Source organism: Dromiciops gliroides, chromosome 4 (assembly GCF_019393635.1).
Source record: "Dromiciops gliroides isolate mDroGli1 chromosome 4, mDroGli1.pri, whole genome shotgun sequence".
NCBI lineage: Eukaryota > Metazoa > Chordata > Mammalia > Microbiotheria > Microbiotheriidae > Dromiciops > Dromiciops gliroides.
Window position 1 is genome coordinate 290050509 of NC_057864.1, and position 12886 is coordinate 290063394.

The following is a 12886-nucleotide window of genomic DNA, read 5'->3' on the forward strand; positions in this document are numbered from 1 at the left end:
AAGAATTTTTTTTTTATTCTCAAGACATTAAATGAGAAACTGTGTTCTGGGTCAGCACAATCCCAGTAGATCCTAGAAACTTTGTTCTAAGCCTATATGACCTGAATTAAATTCCCAGTGGTTCTATGGGAATTCTTTTTCTTGTGTATAAATATGGTCATGTCACCCCTTAGCTCAAAAGTTTTCAGTGAGGGGCAGCTAGGTAGTGCAGTGGATAGAGCACCAGCCCTGGAGTCAGGAGTACCTGGGTTCAAATCCGGCCTTAGACACTTAACACTTACTAGCTATGTGACCCTGGGCAAGTCACTTAACCCCAATTGCCCTACCCCCCCCAAAAAAAAAGTTTTCAGTGGATCCCTATTGAACCCATGTTTGACTATCAAATAAGCTTCAAATTCCTTTGGAACTTATGGCCCTATAGAATCTGAAACTACCCTCTCTCCAGGAGTAAATCATATTATTCCTCTTCATTCACTCTTTGTTTCAGCCACACCAGACTTTTCTTTGCCCTCCAACCCATCCTGCACTTGCCCACCTCTCGTTTTTCCATACACCTAGACTATCTCCCTTTCCCTTTTTACCTGCTCGGTTCTAACTCATACTTTACTTTGAATTCATTCAATTCTTCTTCTTACTCTAAAATCCAACTCAAATGCTGCCTTCTTCATGAAGCTTTCCTGGTTTTCTACCTCATCTCCTAGGTTAGTTAGTAATGCTTGCTCCTCTCGGATCTCATCTTGTTCTGTAGCTCTCTTAGCTTGTGATTTTGAGTGTTGCTGCTGTCTTTATTAGATACTACAGTCTAGGCTCTAGAAGATGAGAGGCAATATTTTATCTAAATGTTGTGCCTTTCCCATTGCCTAGTGCAGTGTTCTTCATACAAGAAGTGATAAATAAATGTTCACTGTTATAGGGGGAACAGTTAGTCAGGGGAGTGCTATAAGCAGCATGGATTTATAATGCTTCTGAATTTCCTGATGTTCTGAGAGTTGTATACATTGGCCACAGCTGACATTTCTAAATCATTTATGTTTTCCATACATTGTAGACCCAGCCTTCACAAAACCATAAGCTTAATTGAAAGATGTGTCTTAACATTAAAAGTGGAGGGTCAGGCTACTAGAGGAATTATGGGAAATGTGACTTTTATACTGCCAAGAAAGACTAAAGTTAGTTTTTATTTTCTGTTGATATGATACAGATCACATAACCAGTACAGAAATCATTAATTCTCCAGTTTCTTGAAGTATTTAAAAAGTTGATGGCTTTCAAAAATTATAGCCTATTTAGGAAGACATAATGGGTAATGTTATGTAAATTACCATTTAAACAGCAAGTCTAAATTCTTAGTTCTATCAAAAGGTTTCAATTAAGGTCACTACATGTAGTTGGCCAAGGTGAAGAAAGCAGCCACAAAATACAAATTCTACCATTTGGAAGGCTTATCAGCTGCATGCAGCTGTTCTATCAGCCAGAAGAAATGTAAGCTTTTAGGACTGATTTAATTAGGACCAAATGACCTTCAAAATGGGTAAGTTTTAGCAGTCAAACTTTGGTGTCATTTTATTGTTTTCCTCATAAACCAACCTGGTGTGTTACAGGGCTCATTTGGAAGAACCGGACATCCTGGTCCTCCTGGAGCAAAAGGAGAAAAGGTAAAAAACAAAATAAAACTACGTATGTGGATAGATAGATATAGATAGATTTGTTTATGTATATGTGCATATATATTTGTATGTGTGCATATGTATATATACATATATGCATGCTTATATAGACATATATGTTAATGTTTATATAAATACTGTAACCGAGGCTCAGGTACTAATAGGACAAGATAGACCAGAGGAGGTCAAAGTGGGATCTCAAGAGAGATTCCTTAGGACTGCGTGAAGTTGGGGATGAGGAGGTCTGAACATGGGACAAACAGGAGCAAGCCTACAGACGCAGGAACCCAAAGATGGGCCCCATACTGAGTTGTCTAGACACAGGAGATCTGTCCATAAGGAAGGCACAGGGGGCAGCTAGGTGGTTCAGTGGATAAAGCACTGGCCCTGGATTCAGGAGGACCTGAGTTCAAATCCAGCCTCAGGCACTTCACACTTACTAGCTATGTGACCCTGGGCAAATGACTTAACCCTCATTGCTCAACAACAACAACAACAACCATAAGGAAGGCACAGGCAGGATCTAAGTACTTTAAGCAAGAAGGTCTGAGTCCAAGAGTCATGAGGTCTGTATGTCCAGGCAGGAACAGGAAAATTAATCAGAGAGGGTCCAAGAAGTTGACAGGGACATAGGGCAGCAGATAGTAAGAACCCAAATAAAGCCACCCTTAGGTTCAACGAAAGGGAATCCAGTCCTTAAGGAGAGCAGTACACTAGGCATGAAATCCACAAACTGAGAGATTATAAGGGCAGGGAACCTAGGTACTGGAAAACAAAGGTATAAGCTAAGGGCACCTAGGTGATGTTGCAGTGGATGGAGTTCTGGCCCTGGAGTCAGGAAGACTCATCTTTTTGAGTGCAAATCAAACCTCAGATACCTACTAGCTGTGTGACCCTGGGCAAGTCACTTAACCCTGTTTGCCCGTTTCCTCATGTATAAAATGAACTGGAGAAGGAAATGGCAAACCAATATCTTCGCCCAAAGAGTCAGATACAACTAAAAAAACCAATTAAACAATAATAAAAAGTATACAAAACCAGAACAAGTTACTGGGAAAAGAAGTTATTGGGTAAATACAAATCATAAGGGATCGTGAAGAAGTCAGAATAGGACCAGAAGCAAGACTGATTCAGTCCTAAGCTGGTAAAGAACTAAAACTCATAATATCTGTTTCCCTAAAAGCCAATATAAGACAGAGCAGGGCTCCTAATGCTAGGGGAATAGAAGGGGCTAGGAGGGGGAGGATGTTTGTATGGGATGGGGGGCAGCGGCAGGGGGGGCGGATAATAACACGACATTATACTGTCCCAGGGAAAGCTCATTCATTTTTTTTTTAATTACCAAACAGCATCACTGAAAAGAAATGAGGCATAATGGTAGTGAGTAACAGAGAAATGCTACCATAAATTTAAAGGAAACAATGTGCTTATTCTATAGAATTTTAGATTTGCTTTGGTGATGTCACAAGGTCCCTTTTTTTGTCCGCATTCTTCTCCATCCTCTATGGAATCCATTCAGGCATTCCATTGCCTTTGAAGTTAATGGGAATTCCACACTCAGATGAGCTTTGGGGCACAAACCAAGATGAAAAATGAGTTTTAATTGTAGATATTGTGCCAGAAAGTGTCTTTTAGTAGTCATATATTCTTCCTTGTTAGTTGACTCATGGAAACTTTGGCATAATTCCCTAAAGGACACTTTGCCACCAGTCACTCATATATAACATAGTTTAGAGACACCCATGAGGATGGACTGCCTGGATATAATGTGTTTAGACTTGGTATTTTGAAAGAGAAGTTTTCAAAGACTGTATTGTGGTTTATGTGAATGTTAAAGATGGTGTGATGCTTTTTTTTTATAGGAAAAGCGGGTTGCCAAAAATATTTGACCCAAACTCAGGAAATGAACATCAAGATACTTGAGTCATATGAACAGGAAGTGTGTAACTAGCTCCTTCCTATTCCTTCATACAGTATAAAGAGTCAGAGAAAGTAGCTTCAAATTCTGTCTGTAATACTACCATTGTGACTTTGGCAAATTTATCAACAAATATTTATTAAGTACCTACTATATGTCAGGCACCTTGATAGATGTTAGGGATTCAAATACAGTAAATGGAATAATCTCCAATCTTAGAGAATTTATATTCTCTTAACCTTCAGGGGCCTCAGTTTCCCTATGTGTAAAATAAAAGGGTTAGAGTAGCTCACCTGGAGGTAGCATTACATGCAAAGCCATGCACGGATTCTGCTGTTGTTTGCCTTAGATACGAAATTATTGTTCTGAGAAAAAGTTTGGACTACTAGAATACCTTGAGATTAAAGTTTCTAAAATCACTCTACCTTGGAAAAAAGGAAATCTTTGAATTGGGTTTTTTTTTTAAAAAACCAAATACTATGAAATACATTTTCTCAAATTGAATCCTGATTTGCCCAGGATCACACATGCAACTGTGTATCAGAGACAAAACTTGAACTGAGGTCTTCCTGACTCAGGACGCAGCTATCTATCTACAACACCACACTGCCAAATGAAGAAAGCTGCTCCTTCTCCTTGCATTCTGGTTTTGCACACAGTGAATGTTGTCCTTGGCACCCAGAATGTGAAATGGATACAGTGGGATCAAGGTAGAAACAAGACTACAGAAGGCAGTAAAGTGCCCCCAGTCCCCTTTGTCTCTGTGTAGAGGCCTCACCATGTACATCAAATGTGTAGGGTCACTTAGAGCCAGGAGTATGTCTGGCTGGAGTGGCTAGCTAACTATTTCCATCATCTGAACATAATTCTTATCAATAGGAATGATAGAAGAAGAATATGCCCTTTTCTGTGCATAAGGCATGGATTCTGCCTCCAATACTGCCATTGTGACTTTGGACAATTAATCAACAAACATTTATTAAATGCCTACTGTGTGCCAGGCATTGTACAAGGTGCTAGGGATACAGATACAGTATATAGAACAATCCTTAATCTTAGAGAATCTTAACCTCCCTGGGCCTCAGTTTCCTCATTTGTAAAATAAAGGGGTTAGACTTTTCCTTGAGTTGTGTTAAGGGGATTGGGAGGAAGAGAGTCAGAATGAATGATCAGGCAGGTAGAAGCAAAATGGTGTACTGATATATTTTTTCAAAATATTTTTTCTTTTGACATTCAGATTTATGGCTCATAGAGAGTAGGTGACACACAGAAAAGAAAAACAATACCAAATATATTCTGACTGTAACATGTATAATTCTTATACATTTTCAGGGCAATGAGGGATCACCTGGAAAACCTGGGCCACCTGGACCTCTGTAAGTTTTTTTTTTTAATGGTTGAAAACTTTGCAATTCACATTTTTTTAAAAAAAACTTATCATCTAATCTATGTTTAGATGTAACACAAAGCTAATTCAGATAATCATATATAACTAGATACATGTGTATAGATAAATATCTACATATCTATATATAAACCATAATAATTAAACCATTTACCCATTTTAGCCTTGGAGAGACTTGACTCCTCCTCTATGTGTTCTACATGCAAAATTCATTTATCTTTGCCCTTTATAAATATTTTATTGCTCATTCTACATCAGTATAATTATGTGACTGTTCATCTCCCATACTTGCATGCATACATCAGTACTTTCTTAGAATATAAACTCCTAGAGGTCAAGGATAATCAACAACTTAAAATCAAATCAACAAGCATTTGCTAAATAGCTGTCAGATTTAGAGTACTCAGCCTAAGCAACGTCCAGATGCAGAGTTTGGGTAAAATATGGTCCCTGCCCTAAAGGAGTTTGGGTATAAGATGCATAGTACATGAAATTCTCCTTGTGGAATAAATTATGTAATAATTTTATGATCTTGGTGATAATGAAAGACATATGACCTTCCAGATAAGGAGGAGAGAGGAATAATTTTCTGTATCCTCTTCAATCAATATCAATTAAAATGATTAGATTTGATCAGATCATCTCTAAGGTCCCTTCTAGCTTTGGAGATCTGTCCACTGAATTCTTTCCTCATCTGAAACTATGTTTAAACTATAGCAGGGTTCTGTAGTCCCACAGGGCTAAAGATTCATGCCTCCTCCCAGAGCCATAAATAAGGAACCTTTTCATCTGAGACAAAAACAGTTAAGGGAAGGGCAGCTACTTAGAGGATTATCGAAATATAGGTGGGAAAGTGGCTAACTTAACCATTACTCTTGCAAGGGTTGGGATGAAGGAAATAAGTTTAAGCAAGAATTGAGCCCTAACAACCTTGGTTGGAAAGAAAGAATGACATCAAGATTAGGTAGAACTCATGAGGAGGGAAGTATCCTCCATATAAGTATCCTGGAACAAAATCTTTCTTTGCCCATACTGGCTCTGGCTTTAAAAATTACGAGTTCATGCTCCCCAATAAATGGAAAAAGTATGAATGTTGGGTTTTTTAAAGAAAGATAAGCTAATTAAGAAGCATATTGTTTAAATGCTCTACTTTTAGGCCAGGCTATTCTTCCCCAACTTTTTTTATAAGTTTCTACTTGGCAAAAAGCAAATCATTGGTACAAGAAATATTTGAGATCCAAAATATGTTGCAGGAAGGCTGTTAGACCCCAGGGGATCAGAAAAACTCAGCAGAAATGTTCTACAAGGCACTTTTACTAGTGCAATACAAGTCTGAGAAATCCTTCCCTTTCTCCTGGAAATAGCCAATACCTATTTAAGTTTATCATCCTCCTTTCATGTCACTAAGAACCCATAATTTAAAAGGCTAGGAGAGAGACCACTGATTAAAACTAGCATTTTCTAGGTAAGCACTATGATTCAAGTCTCAGAATATCCCATACAACAAGAGTCCTCAAAGGAGTCTAGGGGGAATAGTAAAGGGTAGAAAAGGCGTACGTCCTAGGTATTATGGCTGCATTTTAGTACCAAAGCAGCCTCAATATTTTCTTAGGGTGACAAAAATCATTCAGTCCTAGAGATTAGGAGCTTTTAGTTCAAATGGGAAATAGCATCCTCAGGGTTTTTGATCAGAGCATCCAGAAGATATTCTTGGGGTTGGCATTAAAATATGTTAGACACTGTGCTAAGCACTGGTGATACAACTAAAGCTTTTTTAAAATTCTGCTTTCAAGGAGTTCTTGAAGTCTAATGGAGAAGACACCAGGCAACCAATATACAAACAAGCTATATACAGGGTAAATTAGAAATAATCACAGAGGGATTAAAGGATATTGGGAAAGATTTCTTGTAGGAGTGTAAGGTTTTAACTGAGATTTGAAGTAGAGAATCCAGGAGGCAAAGATGAGGAGGAAAAGAATTCCAGACATGGGGGACAGCCTAATAAAAGTGCAAAGGGGTCAAGAAATATGAGTGTCTTATGCAAGGAATAAAAAGGGGGCCAGTGTCATTGGATCAAAGAGCCTATGGAAAATAGGAAGGCATAAGAAGACTGGAAAGGAATAATCTCTTCCAGTATGGCTACTATCCTGGTGCAGGTACTTATCGCCTCAAACCTGGACTTTTTGAAATAGCCTGCTTGCGGGTCTGTCACAACTCTCTCTCCACTCCAATCAGACTCTAGCCACCAAAGTGATGTGCCAGTCCAACCATATCACCTCCATAATCACTAAACTCCAACGGCTTCCTCTAGCCTCCAGGATCAAATATAAAATATAAACTTCTCTGTTTGGTATTCAAAGCCCCTTTCATAACTTAAGTCCCCCTTACCTTTCCAGTCTTCTTACACTTTATATCCCCATACATATGCTTCCACTCAGTGACACTAACCTCCTTGCTATTCATGAACAAGACAATATCTCTTGGCTCTGGCCATTTTCTTTGGCTGCCTCTCATGCCTAGAATGCTCTCTCCCCTCATCACCTTCTCCTGGCTCCCTTCAACTCCCAGGTGAGATACCACCTTCTATAGAAAACCTCTGTTATTTTAAATGCTTGTCCTGTTTATAGCTTGTTTGTATATATTTGTTTGTTTCTTATCTCCCTCATCAGATTGTGAGTTCCTCAAAGTAGGCATTGTTTTTTGCCTTTCTTTGTATCCCCAGTACTTAGCATAATCCCTGGCACATGGTAGCTATTAGCTGATTAAGTGACAAATGGAAGGAGACATAAACATATAGGGTTTGATATATCATGTAAAGGTTTCTTTGAGGATGAGAATGGGCATGTCTGGAGGCAGTAGGAAATATATATATTATATATTATATATATATGTGTGTGTGTGTGATAGAGGGGCATATAGAGATATAATAAGATGAGGATGATAGAGGAATATATAATACAGAAATATATTAATGAGAGAGTGGGGATGGTTGAGGGAGCAATCTGCTGGAGAAGCAGGATGGAATGGGATCACTTCATGTAGAGGGGCATGCTTTGGCAAGGAGAAAGAAAACCTCTTCATGTGATTCAGGAGTAAATGAAGAGATAGTAGTGAAAGGTACCTGAATGATGTGATGGGGGATGAGGAAGAGGAGAGAATATGGAGCTCTGAGTAAATGGGCTCAATTTTTTTCAGTGAAAAATGAGGGAAGATTCTCAGGTGAGAAAGTGAGCAGATTAGGAACCATGAAAGGTTTGAGAAGGGATAACAAGGTTTGGAAAAGCCATTGGGCCAAGTGGAATAGTGAACCAATTAGGGAGGTATAAAAGGCTTGCTTTGTTGCAGTGAGGTTCTAGTTGTGATGATGTAACATAAATTTGTAGTAGACCCAGTCAGCATGATTTCATGATTTGCTCTAGCTTTGTGACTAGAGCTTCTCTGGCTCTAGACATGAAGCACATGACTTGGAGATAAGGCAGTGAATGGGGGGAGTAATCCAATATTGGAACTCACCAGGGTGAGATCTTCAATAGAATAAGGAAGCAAGGGATTCAAGAGAGTAGAGAATTATATAGCATTGAGATGGTTCCTCAAGAAGTCAATATGGGAAAGGGAATAGAAAGTAGCCAGTACACGGTGATGGCCTGGGAAAGAATTTAGTGTTGAAAGGATGGGAGGTTGAGTTAAGGATAAAGAATAGGATTTGGGATTGCCAAGAAGAGGGAGAGCTAGAATGATAAGTCATAAATCTAGGGTATTTTCTTAGCATCCATATCTTTTTTTCATATCTTCAGGGTATATGGAAAAGTTCAGATGCACTATTTCTGAGCCCAAAAAAATTGAAGGTGTTGAAGACTTACACTGGTTCACTATAAGTCCCAGCTGACCACCAGAATCCCAAAAATGATGATCTAGATCCATTGCTTCTATATTTTTTCAACATGGAACATGGCGATCATAAAAAGAAGGCACTATCAGGACTATTTGTTCACACAGAGAAGCTGATATTTACAATAGCATAGCCAACATTTAGTTAGAGGGAATCATCTCTCTACCCTCTTCATGTCTATAGCAGCAGAAACTAGGGACACGAGGGGTAAAAAAGTCTTTCCCTAAGTCACCCAAGTAGTTAGCAGAAGAGCCAAACCCCAAACTAAGAAGATCCTCAGATTCTCAGGCCAGAGTTCATTCCACTATGCCATTATCTTTTTTTATATGGATCTGAGGAAGCTCAGACACCTACAACTATATTTGCCTCAGTTCTCATCTGTAAAATGAACTGAAGAAGGAAATGGCACACCGGCTCAGTTCTTTGCCAAAAAACCCCCAAAAGGGATCATGAAGCGTCAGACACTACTGAAACAACTGAACAACAATGGAAAAGTTTGTGGTTTCCCCTCAATGGAAACTTCCTGACTTAAATTATACTAGAATTTTGTTTCTAAGGTTTATTGATTTTGGACTTTACAAGTTACATGTAAACCTTGTGCCCTACAAAGTTGTTCCCCATTTTTCCTAGGAATGTATTTTTATAGATAAATCCATACGGTGACACAACAGCATCTACTCCTTAATCATCTATGTCTTATGAAGAAATTGTGGGAAAAACTACTTTTCAGTAATCAGATTTTCCTGCATTCCCATTTTTATTAGTTCTCTTCTATGTTAGCCTGCAGTATATGCTGCAGAGGTCAGCAGTCTATAAACAACATAAACTGGTAATTCAACAACTGAATTTTAATGAGTAGATACTGTTTTCTTTTGCATCCATAAGTTTCTCATCTTCTAGGCTTTAGCATTTGTTTCACCCTACCCTTTATGTTCCAGGTGTGACTCAAATGTTTTCCCCCTTTTTCTTTTATAGGGGTTTTTGTTTCTATTTGCTCCCAAGGAAGCTAAAAAGAGAAAATTTTGTCATTATAAATTCTGTCATCTATAGAATTAACTTATCTTCCTAGTTGGGTATTTTGCCATTCTTGGAGTTAGCAGCATTTATTTCTAAAATCTAATACAAGTCATCAGTTCTACTGGATCATTGACTGAAGAGATGAAATTATTGCATAAGTTGAATTATTTCTTTTCTCATCTTTCAGGGAATGCCCACTCAGTGTAAGGGAATGGCAATGAGCAGTTTATATAAACTCCAGGTAGTTATTATTGTAATTTTTTTTTTGCGGGGCAATGGGGGTTAAGTGACTTGCCCAGGGTCACACAGCTAGTAAGTGTCAAGTGTCTGAGGCTGGATTTGAACTCAGGTACTTCTGAATCCAGGGCTGGTGCTTTATCCACTGCACCACCTAGCTGCCCCCAGGTAGTTATTTTTTAATCACTTAAAAATCATTTTCCAGTGTTATATAAGTATTAATTGACACTTTTCCCTTATCAATTTAGGGAGGTGGAAGTGCTGCTACTTATCCTGGGCCCCCTGGACCTTCAGTGAGTACTTATTTCTTTTAAGTAACCTCATGTTAGCCCTAACAGTAATCATGAAAAAGATTGTCAAAATCAGTGACGGCCTTCACATTAAGTTTCAGTGAAAATTTCAACAGCACCAGGAAAATAATTAAAAGACTTGAGTTGTGGTTGCTAAAAGTTTATCTGCAATAAAAACAGATAATTCATCTTTTGTCTTGCTGTCATTCTCTCTGAAACTAACTAAAACATGGGATCACATATTAAGAGTTGAAAGGGACATCCCAAGTCATCAAACTGAACTCCCTTATTTTGAAGCTGAGAAGACAGGGACTCAGAAAGGTTGTAACTGGTCCATGGTGACACAGATAGAAATCAGCAGAGCCTGGGTTATTGCTCCCAACACTCAACCCACCAGACAATCCTGTTTTTTATGTGATACTCTTCAAGTATTGATTTTTAGGGCGGAAGAGTTGCTCTGGGCACCAACAGAGTTTGCATGACTAATAATAGGAAATTTGTCAGAAGATGAGCTAATGAAAACTGGGAGTGGATACTATGATTCTCTCAATTGCTAGTCCCTTGAAATATATATATATATATAATATTTCACTGCTTTTCCTATAGGGTCCAAAAGGAGATCCTGGTGCAATGGTATGTATACTTTTGCTTTTTGCTCTTTTAAAAAAAATAGCAATTTTATTTTTTGTAAGCAAATTCCCAGGCAGTTCCCCTGATTTAATTTAAATCATCTGAATTTTGTACATTATAAGCAAAATTAATTTTTCATAACAGTATATTATTATTTTTCAGTTACATGTAGAGATAATTTTCAACATTTGATTTGGGATTTTTTGTTTTGCTTTGTTTTGTTTTTGGTGGGGTAATGGGGATTAAGTGACTTGCCCAAGGTCATACAGCTAGTAAGTGTCAAGTGTCTGAGGCTGGATTTGAACTCAGGTCCTCCTGAATCCAGGGCTGGTGCTTTATCCACTGTGCCACTTAGCTGCCCCCACAACATTTGGGGTTTGGGGTTTTTTTTGTTTGTTTTCGTTTTGTTTTGTTTTTTTGGTGAGGCAGTTGGGGTTAAGTAACTTGTCCAGGGTCACGCAGCTAGTAAGTGTCAAGGCCAGGTTTGAACTCAGGTCCTCCTGAATCCAGGGCCAGTGCTCTATCCACTGCGCCACCTAGCTTCCCCAACATTTGTTTTTATAAGATTTCTAGTTTTGAATTTTTCTCCCTCCCCTCCCTTACCCTTCCCCAAGACAGTAAGAAATATGATATATATCATATATGTATAATCACATTAAATATATTTCTGCATTAGTCATACTGTGTAAGAATCAGAGCAAAAGGGAAAAACCTCAAAAAACAAAAACAAAAGTAGAAATAGTATGGTTCAATCTGCATCTAGATTCAATAGTTCATTTTTTTCTGGATTTAGAGAGCATTTTCTATGATGAGTCTTTCAGAACTATCTTGGACCTTTGTATTGCTAAGAAGAGTCAAGTCTTTCACAGTTGATTAACACACAATGTTGTTGATACTGTGTACAATGTTCTCCTGGTTCTGCTCATTTCACTCAGCATCAGTTCCTTTAAGTCCTTCCAGGTTTCTCTGAAATCTGCCTGCTCATCGTTTCTTATAGCACAATAGTATTCCATCATATTCATATACCTCAACTTGTTCAGCCATTCCCCAAATGATGGGCATTCCCTCAATTTCCAATTCTTTGCCACCACAAAAAAGCAGCTATAAATGTTTTTGTACATGTGGGTCCTTTTCCTGTTTTTATGATCTCTTTGGGATACAGACCTAATAGTGTTATTACTGGGTCAAAGAGTATGCACAGTCCCATAGCCTTTTGGGCATAATTCCAAATTACTCTCCAGAATAGTTGGATCAGTTCACAGCTCCACCAACAAAGCATTAGTGTTCCCTCCCCCCCCAAATACCAATTCTTTCTAAAATGAGGTTGGGGGATATGGTAAAGTGGGTGTATCTTTCTAAATATTCATCGGTTGCCATTTGAAAAGAATAAGGCTGTGGCAAACATAAGAAAGGCAATATGCTTCTTTTTAAAGACCTCTCAATTTTCTCCTCCCAAAGCCTGATATTGTTCCTGTCACTGGGACTCATCTCTCAACCTTAGCTTGTTTCAGAAACCATCCTGTTACTCAGTAAAGAACACACAAACAGACCTGTTGATAAATAAAATATTTTCTCCTGGTAGAACTTTTCCTATTGCTGACTCATTATTTTAGCAGACTTAGATTTGCCCACTGATATGACAATTCCTAGGGGAATTTATGAATAAAGTTCCTATTATAAAATACCCTTCTTGGGATGAAATTCCTTAATCCATGTGCCAGAGGAAAAGAGTGGCTGTTTGTTTGCTTTATAAGCATTATGCACTGATCCCAAAGGAGAAGATTTAGTATGCTGTCATAAATCTACTTATTAGGAATAATGTATCAAGAGGTT

General features: G+C 38.3%; 1 protein-coding gene across 1 annotated transcript in view; it reads left to right on the forward strand.

Moving 5' to 3' along the window:
- COL19A1 (collagen type XIX alpha 1 chain) overlaps nt 1-12886 on the forward strand; it is a 438272-nt gene that overhangs the window by 358103 nt on the left and 67283 nt on the right. Inside the window, 5 exon segments of the mRNA XM_044002760.1 lie at nt 1602-1655; nt 4918-4965; nt 10084-10137; nt 10382-10426; nt 11030-11056. Of these exon segments, the coding sequence (XP_043858695.1) occupies nt 1602-1655; nt 4918-4965; nt 10084-10137; nt 10382-10426; nt 11030-11056 (228 nt within the window).